The sequence below is a fragment of the Pelophylax lessonae genome (assembly GCF_965119305.1).
Source record: "Pelophylax lessonae genome assembly, chromosome: 1".
Lineage (NCBI taxonomy): Eukaryota > Metazoa > Chordata > Amphibia > Anura > Ranidae > Pelophylax > Pelophylax lessonae.
In genome coordinates this window covers 792,739,115-792,760,514 of record NC_138768.1, presented here as the reverse complement: position 1 = coordinate 792,760,514, position 21,400 = coordinate 792,739,115, and the positions used below count along the sequence as shown (strand labels likewise).

Genomic DNA, 21,400 nt, shown 5'->3' with positions numbered 1-21,400 from the left:
TCACTCATTCTACCACTCCTTATATAATCTACAGAAGCCAGGGGGAGGAAAAATGGATCATGTTAAAAAATTAGAACGGATAGAATCTTATCTTCGAGATTCTGGTATGCCCGTGTTATCTGCGGAACAATCATTAGCTAATATCACAGGCCAAATCACATAAAGCCCCTGGCCCTGATGAGCTTACATTACCTTACTATCAATACTTTAAGACCTGTTTAATACAACCTCTCCTAAAGCACATGAATTCAGTTCAGGACGGTACGGTGCTGCCCACAGGTTCATTGAGGGCTTAAATTACTCTTATACTTAAGGAGGGGAAAGACCCTCTTTTATGTGGCAGTTACCGCCCAATCTCACTTCTAAATTGTGACACAAAACATCTGGCAAAAATACTCGCAAACCGCCTCTTACCTTACATTCCCCACCTGATACATTTTGATCAGGTTGGTTTTGTACTGTCACGTGAGGCAAGGGACAATACGACCTGGGTAATAGATATTATCCATGCGGCACATGTATCCCATAATAGAATGGTGTTGCTCTCAACTGATACGGAAAAAGCTTTTGACAGGGTGGCCTGGAGTTTCATCGAGGCCACCCTGTCATACATTGGACTGGGCCCGCAAATGTTGAGATATATTCTATCACTTTATGCTAATCCCTCAGCAGCAGTACGTGTCAATGACTGGAGATCAGATTATTTTTTTAATCTCAAACGGGACTAGACAGGGATGTCCATTATCACCTCTTATTTTTATTGTAACACTTGAGCCTCTACTTTGTTCAATTCGCAGATCACCAGACATTGCAGGGATGTGGGTCGCTGGCGAACAGCACAGGGTGGCCGCTTTTGCAGACGACCTCGTGTTCTTCGTCACTAATCCAATCGTGTCACTTCCAAATATTCTGGAAGCACTTAGAGTATATGGGACCCTAGCCAACTATAAAATCAATCTTACCAAGTCGGCAGCGTTGAGTATTTCTATGCCACTACAGGAGGAACTTCAATTACGTGCATCCTTTCCGTTTCACTAGGTCGAGGGCTCATTAAAATACCTGGGGATCCAAATTACAGCAGATCCATTCGATCTATATAGGAAATTTTTTTTACCTTTTATTAAGGAAGATTAAAGCCGACCTGAGGATATGGCAGCAATTAATTCTAACCTGGTTCGGAAGGTGCAATGCACTTAAAATGAATATCCTACCCAGGATTCTGTATGTAATGCAGGCCCTTCCAATTGCAATCCCCCTTGCCTTTTTTCATCAGATCAGGGTGATGTTCCGCTCTTTTATCTGCGCCCATATGTCCCCACGGATCCGGCTACAGAGCCTGTCCCTGACAAAAGCACGGGGGGGGGGGGGGGATAGGGCTACCGGATGTATTTCGATATTATAGGGCTATACACCGGACACGGGTAGTGGACTGGAATTGCAATATGGCCAACAAACGCTGGGTTGGAATGGAAGTCGGCGAGGCGGGCCAACTAACCCCCCCCCCCTGCACCGTGGTCGATCTACACCTCCATGGATAAGATTTTTTCATACCCTACTATAGGGACGACAATACAGGAAACTCAACATATTCAACAGCTCCCCAAAATATCCCCAGCTCCTTCCCCTTTGACACCTATTTTAGGCAATCCTGAATTTCCTCCAGGATGTATGAATGCAAAAATACGGCGCTTAGCACAGGTTGGTAAAACCCGCATACATGATGTGTGGCAGAGAGGCCATATACCTACCCAGGAGGAAATAACGGCATGGCCAGATACTGCGTTAGATTATCTTAGTATCTTTTAACTGAGACACTTTTTAAGGACACATCATCAAAGGGGGTACGTCCGACGGAACTTAACCCCCTTTGAAAAGATGTGTATCTCGGTGGCCCCGCCCAAACATCTGATATCTTTATTTTACACATGGCTGTCAGAGGACCAAGAAGGTCAACAGTTGCCGTTTATACGGCAATGGGAACGTGAGCTTGCAGTATCTCTGTCTCCTAGATAGGTGAATAAGATTTTGACCACAGTTTTTAAATCTTCTATGGATTGTAAATCCCAGTAAACAGGATACAAAATACTTACCAGGTGGTATAGAGTCCCTGAGGTGCTGCATAAAATGGATGGGAATTGTTCGGATAGATGTTGGCGTTGTGGATCGGAGGAAGGGACTATGCTCCATATTTTCTGGGCATGTCCCTCCATAAGGGTGTTTTGGACAAAAATTGCTTCAGTTACCAAACAGTTAACTGCGGTTGAGATTCAAGATGACCCTGCCTTATGTCTACTTCATCTTACAAAAAAGGTACAGAAAATCTTTGACACTTAGACTTTTGAATGCTGCAAAGGCTTGCATACCTGCTATGTGGAGACAAACCCAGATACCTACTTTGGCATTATGGTACTCTAAAGTAAAAAGATCCATGAGATGGAGGAACTTACATCCTCCTTAAAAAAATACAGAGGAGGAGACCAGAGTCCGATGGTTACCATGGGTACACTTTACTGGTACGGACACTTTCCTAAATACTACATGAAGATTCAATCTCTTACCGCATGGGCCTCTCCACCCCCCCCCCCCCCCCGTTCTGTTCCCCCTTTTTTTTTTTTTTATGGAATGGTGTGTTAGGGAGGCACTCGAATCACAACTGTATGTAAATTTCACATGTACATTGTAATGATTCTATGAGCATAATAGGGGTATATTCCCCTTCTTTTCCACGTTATTTTATATTTTGATGAATGCACATCTTTCACCGGATGATAGCGAGATAGAGGTGGTTTTGGTTTTTTTTCTCCATCACCCTAGTGTGGGGGATGATAACAAATAGGTGTATGGCACACTTGCCCATTTAAGATTTGACTATTTGGTCTTCTCTAGACATATGTCGATATTTATATTTTTGCACTTTATAGTTTTTAGTGATAGGTAGGGGGAGTTCTCCCTTCCCCCCCCCTTTTTTTTTTTCTTCTTGTGTGATACCTTAATGGTATGTTTGTATGTACATAAAAATTTATAAAAATTGTCAAATTTAAAAAAAGAAGTGTACCTATGATGAAAATGACAGGCCTCTCTCTCAACTTTTTAAGTGGGAGAACATGCACAATTGGTGGCTGACTAAATACTTTTTTGCCCAACAGTATCTGGGCCTGACTCTGGACTCGGCCTTCGCCAGAGTGCTCCTTCCTCTGGACAAACTCCAGAAATTGCTGGCTGCAATTTGCCTCCTGCTGTCCAACAAATGGTCATCCCTCCGGACTTGCATGCGGGTGCTGGGCCTGATGGTGCATACCTTCGAGGCAGTTCTGTTTGCACAGTTCCATACGAGGTCCCTGCAAAGGGAAATTTGACCAAATGGGACAAGACTCCGCAGTCTCTGGACAATCAGATCCAGCTGAGTCGGGGCACGATGGAGTCCCTGATATGGTGGCTTCGTTCTCTGGCGCTTCATCTGGGAAATTCCTTCCTCCTCTTGAATTGGGACAGTGGTCACCACGGATGCCAGCCTGTCTGGCTTGGGTGGCGTCCTCGGCAAGCATCCTGGTCAGGAGATCTGGACGCTGGGAGAGTCCAGACTACCGATCAATGTCTTGGAACTACGAGCGATCAGACTGTGTCTGGATCATTGGACAGATCGTTTTCAGGGTTATCCAGTGCGCATTCAATCAGACAGTGCCACGGCCGTGGCTTATGTCCATCACCAAGGGGGTGCAAGAAATGTCCTGGCAGCAGCCTGCATTCTAAGGTGAGCAAAACAGTTTGTTCCAGCCCTCTCCGCCGTACACATTCCAGGGGTGGAAAATTGTCAGGTGGATTACCTCAGTTGGCAGGCGTTGGAGTACAGGGAGTAGTCTCTTCATTCAGAAGTGTTTCATCAGCTTTTTCTCCGGTGGGGCACCCCCGAGGTGGATCTGTTAGCGTCTTGGCTCAACAGAAAGGTGCAGAGGTTTGTGGCTTGGTCATGGGATCCTCTGGTGGACGCCACAGATGCGCTGGTGGCCCTGTGGGGTCAGTATCGCCTGATTTATGCCTTCCCTCCTCTGAAGCTTCTGCCAAGACTTCTACGCAGGATCAAGGCAGAAAGGGATTCCGGTCATCCTAGTGGCTCCAGACTGGCATCGCCGAGTTTGGTACGCCGATCTGGTGTGGCTGGTGGCCAATGTTCTTTGGCAGCTTCTTCTCAGGGAGGATCTGCTGTCCCAAGGACCGATCTTCCATCTGGCTTTACAGTTGCTGGCTTTGATGGCTTGGCTGTTGAATGCCAGGGGCTGAAGGATAGGGGTTTATCTGAGTCGGTGATTCCTACACTGTTGAAAACTAGGAAATCTACCTGTAGGAAGATTTACCATCATACGTGGAAGACGTACATTGCGTGGTGCGAGTATCTTGGGGTTCTTCCTCGCTCCTTCTCGGTGGCTCGGATCTTGACCTTCCTTCAACAGGGGGTTGAACAGAAATTGGCCTTGAGTACCATCAAGGGCTAGGTGTCTGCTTTGGCAGTCTTCTTCCATCGATCTTTGGTCACACGCTCCCTGGTGCGTACCTTTCTTCAGGGTGTCCGACATTTGGTTCCTCCAGTGCGGGCTCCGTTGCCGATTTGGGATCCAAAGGAAATTGTCTTGCATGCCTTGAATGTCGTCCAGGCAATTAGGGTGTACTTGGCAGCTATGGAGACTTTAAGGAAGTCAGACTCTTTCTTTGTGCTCATGGATGGACCTCGAAAAAGGTTGTCTGCTTCCTCTGCGACCATTTCCAGATGAATCTGACAAACGGTGGTTCAGACCTATTCCATCAGGGATCAGGCTCCTCCTTTCCCTGTCAAGGTGCACTCTACTAGGGCGCTTAGGGCCTCCTGGGCCTTCCGTCATCAGGCCTCAGTGACGCAGGTTTGCAAGGTGGCCACCTGGTCGTCAGGGCACACTTTTACAAAATTTTATAAAGCAGATGTGTTGGCATTTGGGGATGTTGCATGGTTGGCTAATCTGTAGCCTTGGGAAAAATTTTGTTGTTCCCACCCCTCATGTTTAACGCTGCATTGACGTCCCAATGGTTATGAATTTCAGGAGCTGTGTCCGTCAATGAACGAAAGAGAAAATGGGATTTTTGACTTAACGGAAAATCCATTTCTCTGATGTTCATTGACGAACACAGCACCCACCCCTCTGTGTAGTTATAATTCTCCTGAAACTTGTAACAAAACTGTCTGGCTATAGTAGAAAGAGGGAGTACACCCCCTGGGACTGCCCAAGGGGGGGGAAGCCAAAATTATTTTCTGCCTAGTGTCCTACTCCTGCAGTATAAACCAATGGTTATGAATATCAGGAGCTGTGTCCATCAATCAACATCAGAGAAATGGATTTTACGGTAAGTCAAAAATCCCAATTGTGTGGGGTGGGGGGGTCCTGGGTGTGGGTATCTTGTTTGGACAGGTCCCCGCTCCCACTCCTGCTCGAATTTCCTAGGCGATTTGAGCGGACATTCTTTTGGGACACATCCCAGAAAACTGCGGGACCATTCACAATGCCGACACGGCTTGAATATGGGCAGTGGGCAGATGGCTGTGAAGCTGTAACAGCTGGGTGCTCACAGTTAAGATGCCAGCGCTGGGGACCGAAGACCGGTGGAAAAAAACAGCTTGGGTGAGCACAGCGCTGGATCCTGGAACAGGTGAGTATCTGTTTTTTTAAAGTCAGCAGCTATAGTTTTTGTAGCTGCTAGGTTTTAATTTTTACAAAAATTACTGGAACTCCTCTTTAAGGGGTCATGCATCCCAGTGTACAATACCATGTCTTTAGATCCATAATTTATTCTATGAGCCTATGCACACTGTTCCATATTGGTCTGCAGCAAAAAGTTGTGTAAAGCAAAAATGAGAGAGTCTGTGTTTGAGGACTTGCATAAAGAGCGTATTTTTCACATGCGTAGAGCACAAACTTTTTCTCGCTGCTGCCACTGCTCAGAGCCAACAGGTAAGCATCAACAATGTGTAGTTAGCGGCATCTACAACACTGAGTACACTATTGATGTTTACATGTTTGCCCTGAATGGCCCCCTGATAGCAAAGACATTAGCAGGGCCCTGGCCATAGTTTGTAATCAGCAGCAGCGGCAGTTCTGATATTTTCATATTGATCTGGAGCAGCGGCAGCAGCCGCTAGGGTACATTTGTGCTGTATGTTAGTAGAAACATTACATGCACACTGTGTACAGAGAAGATGTTACATAGGATCTTGCTGGTAGTAAGATCCTATATAAAATCATATGTCCCGTATGCATTAGGCCAAATGCAGCCTACCCATTACAGTACTGAAAATTGATTTTGTGTGGAATGACCCTTTAAGGCTAAAGGTTTCCACCTAAAGTGTTTCCAGTCATCTTTTCTGTCCTTCATCTTCCAGCTCTCTTCTTTTTGCTGCCATAAACTGCTCCAATATCACATTTAATTTTACAGCTGACTGATGTGCCTGCTACGGAAAATGAGTGCAAACTGTAAATAGATCTTTTTTCCTATCTCCAGGGAAATGGCATTTTTTGGATCAAAGTTCTGTATCGGTGAATCTTCTAAAGCGGCATTTCTTTTTCGCTGTCTGATCTCTTTGACTTTATGTGGGTAACCATGTGGGTAGAATCGGCAGTTACATTCAGATGTGCACACTCGCTGAGAAGCAGAAGGCCTTGTTATGGAGATGTTTTCGTAGATCACTGTGGAGCTTTCACTCATCTATAGATATAGAATATCAGACTGCACTTCTAATCCCGGGTTACCAGCGTGCGTTTTCCATTTCCAATTTCTGAAATGTATTTGATGAAGCATCATAACCTCAGAATCATGGTGCTGGTCTATCATCAGGCTGCAAATTTCATGTGCCTGCTTCAAGACCTGCTTTTCTCATCACGCTTAGTAATATAGATAAAAAATAAACAATGTTGCCTATAGAGTTGGGTTTAAAGCTGAACTGTGGCCAAGAGGCTGTAATGTAGCTGAACTAGCCTTTTTTCCCCCCTAAGTTATTCCTATGTTAAAGCTGAGCTCCGAAATATGGCTACAAAAACTCATTCAAAAATATTCCTTGATGGCCACAGCAAAAACAAATTCACTTTGTGTGCATTTGCAAACAGTTTTTACCTTGTAAAGGTAATAATGACATCATTACTGTGCTGTACAGATCATGTGCAGAGAGTGGAGCTGTGGGAGGGGCTCAACAAGCTCCACCCACCGCAAACTACAGGGGGGCGGATACCATACCAGTCACCCCGTACAAGGAGAAAGAGTAGCAGTGAGCGGTCTTGGAGAAAACTCCTGCACAGAGGTGAAGTTTCACACTGGATTACTGCACAGATCTGGAAGAAATGCACAAAGCTTACCAAGATTCAAATAAGGATACACATGCCTCTTCTATTAAGTCCCATTCCCACATATTCTTGCTTGCTGCCCAATGCACCTGTGTTGCCTAAAAGAAGCTCCTGCTCCTTTTTTAGGCGACAATCACGTCAAAATTGCAACGCATTTGGGGTGCCATTTAGGATGAATGGCACCCAAATGCGTGCTTTGCAGGGATTGGCTCACAATTTGGAATCGTGGGCTGAATCCTGCAGAGTCCGCCCTTAAATCTAAACTTCCAAGTATAAATGGGGCCTTAGACAATATTTGGTTATCCTAAAATTCAGCTTTAACCACTTAAACCCCGGAGGATTTGGCTGCTGAAAGACCAGGGGGTATTTTGCAATTCGGCACTGCGTGAATTTAACGGACAATTGCGCGGTCGTGCGACGCTGTACCTAAACGAATTTGACATCCTTTTTTTCCCACAAACAGAGCTTTCTTTTGGTGTTTTTTGATCACCTGTGCGAAATTTTTGATCATGCGCTATAAACAAAAAAAGAGCGTAAATTTTGCAAAAATAACAATATTTTTCACATTTTTTTATATGAAATTCCCCCCAAAAAAATGTTAAAATCAAAATGTTTTAACATTTTCGGCCAATTTGTTTTATGCTACATATATTTGGTAAAAAAAATCGCAAAAAAACGTATTTTGATTGGTTTGCGCAAAAGTTATCGCGTTTACTAACAAAGGGAAAGATTTTTGTCATTTTTGTTGTTTTTTTTTTAACGCGTAATGGCGGCGATCTGCAATTTTTTTTTATTTTTTTTTGCGGTACTACGACATTGCGGCGGACAGATCGGACCCTTGACTGACATTTTTGACACTTTTGGGGTTACCAGTGACATTTCTACAGTAATCAGTGCTATATATATGCACTGTTACTGTAAAATTACACTGGCAGTGAAAGGGTTAACTTTATTTGAGAGGGAGGGGCTGTGTGTGTCCCTAGGGGCGTGATTCTAACTGTGATTGGCTGTGGCTTGAGCTGTAGGAGCAATGATCCATGGTCCTACATAGTAGAACTGTATGATCATTGTTTCTACACAGGGGAGAATGACAGGCGGCTTGTTTACACTAGCCGCCTGCCTTTCTCCCTCTCCCCCAGACGATCACTGAGTGACCGGCGGACATCGCGTCTGCCGGTCACATGCGCGGGGGGGTCGCTCCCCAGAGCCTCATAGGCTAGCGACGTACCGATACGTCACTCTGCCTGTGAGGGGCTAACCGCCGCAGTATATGTACTTGCGGCGGTCGGCAAGTGGTTAATTCAATAGGTTTTTGCTGGCTCAGTTTCTGTTTAATTGGCTTCTGACCAGTATCGGACTGCTAAATGGTAAAACAGGCACTTATATGGGGCGGGAATAATGCTCCGTGCATGTGCAAGGTGCAGATAGGTACTGCTTCTATTTTGTATGCCCAGAGACCATGACTTGCCTATAATGCCTCTAGCAAAGACTTGCTCCTCTCCCGTGTGTTCTAGCTGAGTAGGTCTGTTTTAAATTGTGTAGACTTTGCCATCAGGCACAATGATGTGGTGGATGGGGCGCAAACACTGAAACTTATTTTTTTTTTCTGGACTGCAATATTATCTTCATGGACTGCATATTAGTTGCTCTGCTAAAGCAGACAAAAAAAGACAGTCATATTTATTAGTACATATTAGTGATTACTTGAACTCTCTTCTTTATATTCTTACAAAATGCTTAGACTAAGGATCTTTTGTATGTATTTGTCTTTTTTAGTCATGTAACCTCGAAGTATTCCCGTATGACTGATACAGAGCGTGATCAGATTGATCAGGATGCGCAGACTTTCATGAGAACATGTTCTGATGCTATCCAGCAACTTAGAACAGAAGGTGAGTGAAAATGTGTAGCTAGAGTTCCTCCTTTTAGATTTTAAAGTGTTACTTAACCCACAACAGTAAAATACTCACTGTGGAACCTAAGGGAATAATCCTCTGCATTGTGTTAAACGGCTGTTTGTTCCTGTCTTCTCTGAACATCCTCTTCTTTTCCTGTTACCTATCCATTTTCTGATAGTACAGAGCCCCTAGGAGGCACTCTTCACCTGCTCAGGTTGGTGTGAATTGCTTTTTTGGGAGGGTGCATGTGATCAGCACAGGGCCAATCAGCACTGTCCAGACAGAAAGTCAGGGGTCATGCAGCCTCATAGGACAGTCAGAGGAGAATAAAATCTCCTCGCCAGTGCTCGGCCAGACACTAATAGAAGTCAGAATGCTGCTATATACTGCTGATGAGAAAAGGTATTTAGCAGTTTATATTTACTAAAATACTTGCACTTTCATGTACTGTGGGAGACCTGATATAGTGCATGACCCTGAATGCAGAGTCTTGGGTTTAGTAAAAACTTAAAGCCCTCTATTACCACCTATATTTATACATCAAACATGCATCTAAATGACACCAATACAGTGCAAAGATGTTGATAGGAATTTAAATATTCCCACATCCACAAATGTGTTAGACAATAACTTGCATATAATCTCCCAAAAGTGAGTACACCCCTCACATTTTTGTAAATATTTTATTATATCTTTTCATGTGACAACACTGAAGAAATGACACTTTGCTACAATGTACAGTAGTGAGTGTACAGCTTGTATAACAGTGTAAAGTTGCTGTCCCCTCAAAATAACTCAACACACCGCCATTAATGTGTAAACTGCTGGCAACAAAAGTGAGTACACCCCTAAGTGAAAATGTCCAAATTGGGCCCACTATCAATATTCATGCAGACCATGACACTCCCACCATGCTTGACCGTAGGCAAGCCACACTTGTCTTTTTACTCCTCACCTGGTTGCTGCTACACATGTTTGACACCAAATACGTTTATCTCGGTCTCATCGGACCACAGGACATGGCTCCTGTTATCTATGCCCTTAGTCTGCTTGTCTTCAGCAAACTGTTTGCAGGTTTTCTTGTGCAACATCTTTAGAAGAGGCTTCCTTCTGGGACGACAGCCATGCAGACCAATTTGATGCAGTGTGCAGCATATGGTTTGAACACTGACAGGCTGACCCCCGAACCAATTCAACCTCTGCAGCAATGATGGCAACTCGTATGTCTATTTCCCAAAGACAACCTCAGGATATGACGCTGAGCACGTGCACTCAACGTCTTTGGTTGACCATGACGAGGCATGTTCTGAGTGGAACCTGTCCTGTTAAACCACTGTATGGTCTTGGCCACCATGCTGCAGCTCAGTTTCAGGGTCTTGGCAATCTTCTTATAGCCTAGGCCATCTTTATGTAGAGCAACAATTTTTTATTTTTTTCAGATTCTGAGTTCTTTGCCATGAGGTGCCATGTTGAACTTTCAGTGACCAGTATGAAAGAGTGAGAGCGATGACACCAAATGTAACACACCTGCTCCTCACACTTGAGATCTTGTAACACTAATGAGATCTTGTCACTAACATGACACCTGGGAGGGAAAATAGCTAATTGGGCCCAATTTGGACAATTTTTCTTAGGGGTATACTCAATTTTGTTGCCATTGTTTTAGACATTTATGGCTGTGTGTTGTTATTTTGAGGGAACAACAAATTTACACTGTTATACAAGCTGTACACTCACTACTTTACATTGTAGCAAAGTGTCTGTCATTTCTTCAGTGTTGTCACATGAAAAGATATAATAAAATATTTACAAAAATGTAAGGGGTGTACTCATTTTTGTGAGATACTGTGTGTGTGTGTGTGTGTGTGTGTGTGTATATATACAGTGGGTACGGAAAGTATTCAGACCCCCTTAAATTTTTCACTCTTTGTTATATTGCAGCCATTTTCTAAAATCATTTAAGTTCATTCTTCTTCCTCATGAATGTACACATAGCACCCCATACTGACAGAAAAACACAGAATTGTTGACATTGTTGCAGATTTATTAAAAAAGAAAAACTGAAATATCACATGTTCCTAAGTATTCAGACCCTTTGCTGTGACACTCATATATTTAACTCAGGTGCTTTCCATTTCTTCTGATCATCCTTGAGATGGTTCTACACCTTCATTTGAGTCCAGCTGTGTTTGATTATACTGATTGGACTTGATTAGGAAAGCCACACACCTGTCTATATAAGACCTTCCAGATCACAATGCATGTCAGAGCAAATGAGAATCATGAGGTCAAAGGAACTGCCTGAAGAGCTCAGAGACAGAATTGTGGCAAGGCACAGATCTGGCCAAGGTTACAAAAAGATTTCTGCTGCACTTAAGTTTCCTAAGAGCACAGTGGCCTCCATAATCCTCAAATGGAAGACGTTTGGGATGACCAGAACCCTTCCTAGAGCTGGCCGTCCGGCCAAACTGAGCTATCGGGGGAGAAGAGCCTTGGTGAGAGAGGTAAAGAAGAACCCAAAGATCACTGTGGCTGAGCTCCAGAGATGCAGTCAGGAGATGGAGAAAGTTGTAGAAAGTCAACCATCACTGCAGCCCTCCACCAGTCGGGGCTTTATGGCAGAGTGGCCCGACGGAAGCCTCTCCTCAGTGTAAGACACATGAAAGCCCGCATGGAGTTTGCTAAAAAAAACACCTGAAGGAATCCAAGATGGTGAGAAAGAAGATTCTCTGGTCTGATGAGACCAAAATAGAACTTTTTGGCCTTAATTCTAAGCGGTATGTGTGGAGAAAACCAGGCACTGCTCATCACCTGTCCAATACAGTCCCAACAGTGAAGCATGGTGGTGGCAGCATCATGCTGTGGGGGTGTTTTTCAGCTGCAGGGACAGGACGACTGGTTGCAATCGAGGGAAAGATGAATGCGGCCAAGTACAGGGATATCCTGGACAAAAACCTTCTCCAGAGTGCTCTGGACCTCAGACTGGGCCAAAGGTTTACCTTCCAACAAGACAATGACCCTAAGCACACAGCTAAAATAACGAAGGAGTGGCTTCACAACAACTCCGTGACTGTTCTTGAATGGCCCAGCCAGAGCCCTGACTTAAACCCAATTGAGCATCTCTGGAGAGACCTAAAAATGGCTGTCCACCAACGTTTACCATCCAACCTGACAGAACTGGAGAGGATCTGCAAGGAGGAATGGCAGAGGATCCCCAAATCCAGGTGTGAAAGACTTGTTGCATCTTTCCCAAAAAGACTACTGGCTGTATTAGATCAAAAGGGGGCTTCTACTAAATACTGAGCAAAGGGTCTGAATACTTAGGACCATGTGATATTTCAGTTTTTCTTTTTTAATAAATCTGCAACAATGTCAACAATTCTGTGTTTTTCTGTCAGTATGGGGTGCTGTGTGTACATTCATGAGGAAGAAGAATGAACTTAAATGATTTTAGCAAATGGCTTCAATATAACAAAGAGTGAAAAATTTAAGGGGGTCTGAATACTTTCCATACCCACTGTGTGTATATATATATATATATATATATATATATATATATATATAATAAAATTCAAGTATATGAAAAAAAATATCAAATAACATGCAATAAGCTCCACATGCTATCATGAAAATAAATTTATATAGAAGTTTTTATGCCAACATCGAGTGAAAACAAAAGTCGCTGTGTATGTCTCAGTTTAGGTTCAGTACACAAACACTACTACCATTATCCTCCTCCAGTGCTCCGAAAATACGCTTGCCAAAATGCCAGGACCACCTATTAATAAATTGGTCATAACTAGCAGACGCTTTAAAGCCTCCTTTGCAACTCCACTCCTAACGTGTTCCGCTCACCACATAACCCGGAATAGCAGGGAGGAAAGCTAATATAGTGTGAATCTGCAAAATCTCTTTATTGAGAGAGTAACCTCTTTGGCTTGGTTTACACGTGCAACCAGGGGTGTGATCAAACCAGGTGGTTGAGCTGCAGTTCCTGGCCCCCACATGCCTGCCTGCCTGAATGAGGTCATACATCCGCTCAGAGTACACATGGCACGTCTGCGATGCTGTGCATCACAGCAGCTGCAAGACTCAAACTGCATGTTGCATTCGATGGTCATTAAATGCATGTCTATGGAACCGTGCTGCAACTGTTTGTGGTCGCCTCTTCACTTCCTGTCAAACACCACCTTAAAGTGATCCACCATGGGGTAGCTTTTCATGTCAAGCCCTTAGCTACAGTAAAACACTGAAAGCTTGGGCACACATACCTAATACTACCTAATACTGTGTGAGGCGTTTACAAGCGATGCTATAGATTCAGGCTTTGCTTGCAATAATCAGGTACTATGTGAGGTGTTTAATCCCTTTGCGCCTGAAAGCTAAGAAGTCTACCTCTAGGAAGATCTAATATCGTATGTGGAAAGCGTACGTTTCGTGGTTCGAGTCCATTGGTGTTCACCCTCGATCTTTTTCGCTGGCTCCGGTCTTGACCTTCAACGGGGGGTTGAGCAGAAATTGGCCTTGAGTACCATTAAGGGCCAGGTGCTGGCCTTGGCGGTCTTCTTTCAGTGACACCTGGCCACGCACTCCCTGGTGCGTACCTTTTATTCAAGGGGATTGACATCTGACTCCACCAGTGCGGTCTCCTCTACTGTCTTGGTATCTGAACTTGTTTTTTTTAAGTTCTCCAGAAGCCTTCCTTTGAAAATATTTGTGAGATTACCCTGCTTCCGAAGGTGGCCTTTTTGGTGGCAATCACCGCTGCTTACAGGGTGTCTGAACTGGCGCCGTTATCTTGTCATACTTCTTATTTGATGGTCCACAAAGATAAGGTGGTTCTTTGCCCATGTCTGTTATTCCTTCCCAAGGTGGTCTCTGATTTCCATTTGAATTAAGACATTGTGTTGCCTTCCCTGTGTCCCAGGCCCAAACAACCTATGGAATTTGTTGCATACCCTGGATGTGGTTCGGGCGATTCAGATGTATCTGGCAGCTACGGAGTCTTTTCAGAAGTCAGATTCACTGTTAGTGCTCGCGGATGAGCCAAGAAAAGGGCTGCCCGCTTCTGCGACCATTTCAAGATGGATCAGACAGACGCTGACTCAGGCCTATTTGATCAAGGGTCAGGTTCCTCCTTTCCCTGTCATGGCCCACTCTACTCGGGCGCTTAGTGCTTCTTGGGCCTTCCGTCATCAGGTGTCAGTAGCGCAGGTTTGCAAGGCGGCCACTTGTTCTTCAGTGCACACTTTCGCTAAATTCCATAAAGTGAATGTGTTGGCATCTGCGGATACTTCCTTTGGCCACAAGGTTTTGCAGGCTGCTATTTATAGAGGATCTGTTCCCTCTTTGGGGGTGTATTGTTCAGGTGGGCTCCAGCTGTTTTTTTCGTTGAGCTCCTGTTAACTGGTTGGCTATCGTTTAGCCTTGGATTTTTTTTTTTTTGTTGTTGTTCCACCCCTGATGATTGGCACTGCTTTGGGACGTCCCAATGGTTCAAGAATCCTGAAGAGCTGTGTCCGTCAATGAACGAAAGAGAAAATGGGATTTTTGACTTACCGTAAAATAAATTTCTCTGCGTTCATTGACAGACACACGACACAACCCCCACCCCTCTGTGCAGTGGTAATACTTCTAACACTGCTTGTAACAAAACTGAGGACCTATAGGAGAGAGGGGGAGTATACCACCTGGGCATAGTCTAAGTCTGACACTGACTTGACCCTGACCTTTTACTTTGAAAATACTGACCCTGACCTTTGACTTCAACTTAAACACTAACCCTGGCACTGACCTAGATCAAACCTTGATCTAGGTATTTTTTTTATAACTTTTTATTTTATTTTTTTTTTATTTTATTTATTTTTGTGCAAGCAGCACAAAGGGAGATATGCAAATATCACAGAAAAAAAGCCAATTTCAATGGGGCCACATATCTGTTTATGCTTGGCATTAAAGGGTTAATCGTGTCTTTTTTTTTATATATATATTGCTTGCATATCTGTGCAGCAATCTAGCAGGAAACGCTGGCACTTTTCGTCTGTCCAGGAGCTTCCTGTAATAAAGACCAGTCACTTTTGCTCTCTTCTGCTGTGCAGGGAGACTGGTCTTGTCTCCGCACCTCCTGTCTTTTTTTTTTTTTTTTTTGCAGGAAGTTTATTGTGGGTGAGCCTTCTGAACCTCTCCTACAGCTCTGCTCCCCATACAGGCTATGTGCAGCACAGTGATTATGTCTCCTCTACTTTTGCTTGTATGCAGCCAAAAACACTGCACCTGGATACAAACTGTCTGCATCCACGGCCAGTCTGAGTCGATGGGCTGTTACATGGGAACAGCAGTGGCGTTGCCTATTAATTTGTACAGGGTGCACTGCTGGCTGTTCTTGATTGCGTTCGCTGAGAGCATAGGGATAGTTTCACTGCCATCAAGAATTGCTGATTCATGCTGGCAGCCGCCTGTATGAATGAACCCTTAACCCAATATACTGCATTTAAAATAGTTTCAATTTGTTCCTTAATGAATGGTCTTTGCTGTAGAACCTTCCTAACCATCAGCCATTAGTCAGTGCACTTGCCTTCCTATTCTTCCACTTCTGGATTTATGAGAACACTATTTTATTGAAAAGGGAAGAGTTATCCGGCTAGCAGGGTTGCCTGGTGATAGAAGGTCATCTGAATCAATTTTGGTTGCAATTTTCTGAATGATTTTCCGTAACAATGTCACCCGCACTTAGTGTACCATTTCCTGTGCTGGTCTCTGTATTCCGCTCATGTAGCTGTGCAGTAATGAGAAACCATTTATTGATGCACTCGGCCTATTCCTCATTCACACACACATACTACCATTCCACATTCACTTAATAGGTTTGGGAGATGTTAGTGGAAAGTCTGATTTCACATCGATGCCATGAATGAACAACACGCACAATATGTAATCCGTACAATTTGAGGTTGATACTGTATATACAGTTCATGTCCATTTTAAAGGATAAATGTCTATTTCCTGGGCAGGGGATTTATTAAAACCAGGTACAAATATCCTTTAAAAAACTAGTGTTTTTGTTTTAGGTAGACAAATAAGTGATAGTTTACGGATTGTACACGGATGTTGCGAAGTTTAGCCTCGGAATCTAGGAGTCCGTGACCGCAGTCACCTGCGTGTTAATTCATCTACATACACAAAGCTCTTTGCATACAAAATTGTGTCTGAGGCATATACAGTCGTCTTTGGATTTACCAAATCCCTGTCATATAAAAGCCTACCTAAGCAATCTGTTCAGTCTTTAACTATTCAGCATCTTGGTCTGTAACTCAGAATGTAGCATGTACTGTATGCTTCATTCACACAGAAGCAGATGGAAGAAAAGTATGCTAGAGGTAAAAGTTTCTTGTTGCACAGAGCAACCGGTTATCCACATATTCTTTCTGCAGCCCAGGTTTAAAAATGATCAGTATAATGGATTTTCTATTTCTTTTTTAGAGTGCACTAAATAATGCTAGGAAACCCAAAGCCCTTCCCTTCCCTGAACCACTCATACCTTACATCTCCTCTTCCATAAGGCCCATGTCACACTTGTAAATCTGTTGCTGGTGGGAATTAGCCAGTGACAGGATCGCTAAAAAGCACAAAGAAAGCATACTGCTTATGTGTGTCGCTCTCTCGCAGATTGGATGAACAAATCGACGCTTGCTTGCGGGTGAAAATGCGTCAGAAGGTATGATGACAGTGAGAGAGCAACACCTCCCTCATACAGCCAGGGAAAGAGCAACACATATAAGCAGGTGAGCGTTTTACTACCCTGTTGTACCCTGGATAGCGATCCTGGCACTGGTGATGTTACATTAGCACAATGGCTAAGTGGTGGGAAGCACAGTGGCTAAGTGGTTAACCCTTCCACCGAGCAGCACTAGGGTCACCTGTTCGAATCCCAACCACGGCACTGCCTGCACGGAGTTTGCATGTTCTCACTGTGCCTGTATGGGTTTCCTTCCACACTTCAAGGACTTTCTCCTGTCTAAATTGGCCCTAGTATGTGTATGTACAGTATGGACCTTCTGGATCTGCCACAGAGTCGTCATTCTTTTGCCTTGCATTGGCTCTTAGAGCAGAAGCTGTGGGCTCATTATTGTAAAACACTTGAATACTAGCGGTTCCAAAACCAAATGGGGACATGATATCTATCTTAAGATCTCAAGCCGCTGGGCATCCTTCTGTTTCAGATAGGGGCGGTCTGTTCAGTGTTGACCTGAGGTAGATTTCGGGGTCCATAGTCATCAATAACGCATAGCTTCGTGTGCCGCTTTTTTCCAGGCTCCTCTGATTTGGCAAATTGTAGTAGAAAGTTGTCTTTTTTTTTTTTTTTCTTCCATATGTGACTCGGACCTTCGAGCTAGCCACAGCTCCCAAGGGTTCGCAAAGCTCCCCCGGTGCTGGACTTGCTGAAGTTGGGCGGGGGGGCGGTTAATCCATCTCGGTATACCCTATTAATCTTTGCTCAGGAAGCAGTCGGTTTCAGGTTTTCTTTCGATACATTTCTACAGGAGAAAATTGTATCTAGGTTTAAGCACGTTCCCTACGGACAGTCCTACTCAAGCTTTTTTTGTAGAGAATTACTCCCTCTGTCTGTAACATGAAGATCCAAGCATTAGATTGCAAGAGGGCTCTGTTCCCAGGGTGTTGCAGAGGTAAAATTGGTGGTTGCTGGTTCGGAATCAGGACAGTGTTAAATTCTAACTTTTAGGGGTTTGGAAGATAACCACTGAGGCAAGTCACTCCAGTTGGTTTGAAGGTGGCTACAGTTCTGTGGACTTGGTTTCCACAGGGGAGAATACTGCCCATCCAGATCTTGAAACTTTTGGCCAGTACACCTTGCTCAGAATTTTTGGAAGACCCAATAGGTTCAATCCGATAATGCCTCTACAGTTGCATATAATCAACCACCAGGGGCGGCACCAGGAATTGTACAACTCTGGAAGGGAACCACATTCTGTCTGGGGCAGAACAGGTGCTGTCTCTGTCGCCAGTACATATTCTAGGTATAGAAAAATAACAGGGCTTTTCCAGTCATCGGCAACTAATGTCGGGACCACGTGGTCCCTAAATTCCTGAGACATTTTTTGGCAATCTGCCAACGTTGGGGAACTCTGCAGGTGGATCTACTGGATTCCAAGTTCTACAACAAGTTGAAGAGGTTGTGTCCAGGACGAGAGTCCCACTGGCAATAGGGGTAGATACACTGGTAACACCTTAGGGACCAGTTTTTCCTAATTAACGCCTTATCTCTGTTTCAACTACTACCGAATGTTTTGCGGTAAATCCGGGAGGTGATAACACCGATCATAGTGTTAGCCAAATTATCCCAAGAGGGCTTGGTACTCTGACATAGCCTTGGACACTTCCAGACCAGCTGGACCTAATGGTCTTGGGCCTTGTTATCTAAGCTCTGTTGAGCGCCTGGAAGCCGGCTTCAGGGAGTCTCAATTACATGACTTGGAAATATTTTATGCCCGGGTCGAAGTCAGGAAGTGGCACCTGCAGATATGTGAGGGAGAGGTGTTTTTTTTTTTTTTTTTCCTTTCTCTAATCGGGAAGGAAAGTGAGATTGTCATGAGATACCATTAAGGGGTCTATCTGTTTTTCTCACTATGTCCATTGTTTCTCAGTCCTTGATTCATACTTCATACAGGGTGTAATGAAGACAGTTCCGCCTGTCAGGCCACCCTTGTGTCTTGAATTTACTCTTGACTGTCCTTGCAGAGGCCACCTTTTGAACCAATTTGTGAATTGGTTATTCCTTTGTCTCTGAAGGATGCTTCTTTGGTTGCTATCACCTCAGCAAGTGGAGTGTCAGAGCTGACAGCTCTCTCATGCAAGGAGCTGTTCTTGGTTTTACATCATGTTAAGGTGATGTTGCGTCCTCATCCATCTTTTTTGCTTTGAGTGGTTTCTCGTTTTCACTTGAACCAGGACAGTGTCTTGCCTTTCTTTTCTAATCCTCTGTTGGCAGGAGTAAGATCGCTGCATACTCTGTAGGTAGCTCAGGCGGTCAGGATTTACTTGAATTGTCGGCGCAGGGCAGGAATCCTGGTTTGTGCTGCCAGCAGAGCCCAGGAAGGGCAGGAGGCACCCATGTTAACTATTTTTTATTGGATCCAGCAGTTAATAATTCAAGCCTATGGCTTGAAAGGTCAAGTTCCCCACCCCTTTTTGGTGAGAGCACTCACTACCAGGTGTGTGGGGGCAAATTGAGCCATCCGCCATCAGGTGTCAGGGACAAAGGTGTTTAAGTTCACTACATGGTCTTTGGTTCATACTTTCACAGGATCTTACCAGATGGATATCAAAGCCATGGAGTATACTGCTTTGCCACAGAAAGTTACAGCCGGCAGAATAAGTCCTTCTCAGGTGGCAGTTTCTGTGATTGTGCCCCCCTCCTCAAGGTCATTGCTTTAGGATATCCCACATAGTAATTAATTATTATGGCTGTTCTGTGTTCCATGATCGATTAAGAAAATTAGATTTTTCCTACAGCTTACCTGTTAAATTCTTTTCTTGTAGTACATCACGGGGCACAGAGGTCCCTCCTCTCTTTTTAAGGGGATTTACATTGCCTTGCTACAAAACTGAGGTACTTCCTGTGTAGGAGGGGTTATATAGGGGAAATTTCAATATTATTCAGGCACTGATTATTGTCACCTCGACCAGGTTTTATGATTAGGCAATAAAGTGAACCTGTGCCCAGATCATGCACACCAAAGTGTTCACATATTCTGAATAGGCAGCAAACACACTTTAAAACAAAATTCTATTACTTTTACAAAATTATTTTAAAGTTCTTTTACTGCTTGTTAGAAATAGTTTAATGAACATAGTCTGCCTACAGGTGCACTTTAAGATTATGAATTGTGCAATCATATTGTTGCAAAGGTACAAAAAGAGGAGGGTTGGGACTTTGAGATACATGACAAGGCTGACTGGGAAACAAATTGCACATTTATTGGTACATACAGGATAAAATCATCTCGATAATGAGAGAGCTAGTAAGTGGTCCCCAAATTCATATACATAAAAATCAACAGGGCAAAATTCCACGTAGTAGTAGAATAGTTGAGCATATACATAACATCAACGAACAAAAGTTATAGGTAGTAGTAGAGTAGTTTGGTATATTATAACATCACAGCCTCAATGCGTTTCCTGGGCCCAAATCGCCACTTCATCAGGAGTGGATGTATAATGAGAATCTATAAAAATATAGATAAGCAAATTGAAGATAAACACAAAAATGAAAAATGGGGCAGAAAGGGAGAAAAAAAGGGGGGGCCATAATTCCCAAAAACGTACTAAGCAGCTCAAATAGTCAGTGGCATTGGAGATGGCCCACAGGCAGGCTGGCAAGGCAAAACACGCTGCACACATGGTGAGTGTGGGCCAAAGTAAGTGGAGTAAGGACAAATAAATATCACCATAATGTTGTCTATGAAAGAAATATATAAAGTATAGTGATTATATGAGTAAAAATTAAGAGTGCCTTAGAGCTCCAAATACAAGTGAATGAGTAAGATGAGAAAAAATTGAAGTATGAAGCAAAGAAGAGTGAACCAAATGGAAAAATATGTATAGCCGAAGGGCAGATAAGTCGGTGGGAAACCACGTGATGGGGTGAAGAGATATCAATGAATGAAAACATGGGGGGAGGTGAAAAAATTATATGAGTGACTTAAACCCAGGGAAGGGAGGAGAAACAAACCAGGATCAGAGAATGGCATGTAGAATCAAGAGGATGAAAGGCAAAGAAAATATCTGAAAATGTTACCAAAGATAAGCCCCAGACTCAAATACATGGTGCCCCGCTTCAGCCCAGAGCCGCCCCGCACTGTGGGCCCACTGTCACGATGGTGTACAAATGGAAGCACCATGGGAACGGTAAACGGCGAAGGCATGACCATCCCGTGGGCTATCTTATGTACATTGCAGGTGGAAAGGAAACCGTTGGCGCAATGGCGCTAGCAATGACGTCATGCACCAATGGGAGGCGTGGCGCCGATGCGCGGCGGTACTGCCCCCCCGATCCCCCGTGTATGGAGGCAGAAAGGGGGGGCGCCCAGTGCGCATCGCAGCTCCCGGCATGCTCCACAGAGGACT

General features: G+C 44.1%; 1 protein-coding gene across 1 annotated transcript in view; it reads left to right on the top strand.

Moving 5' to 3' along the window:
- The window catches only part of STX18 (syntaxin 18), a 310,842-nt gene that overhangs the window by 162,420 nt on the left and 127,022 nt on the right, over positions 1 to 21,400 (top strand). Inside the window, exon 3 of the mRNA XM_082243526.1 lies at positions 9,135 to 9,250. Within this exon, the coding sequence (XP_082099652.1) occupies positions 9,135 to 9,250 (116 nt within the window). The remainder of the gene's footprint in view (positions 1 to 9,134; positions 9,251 to 21,400) is intronic.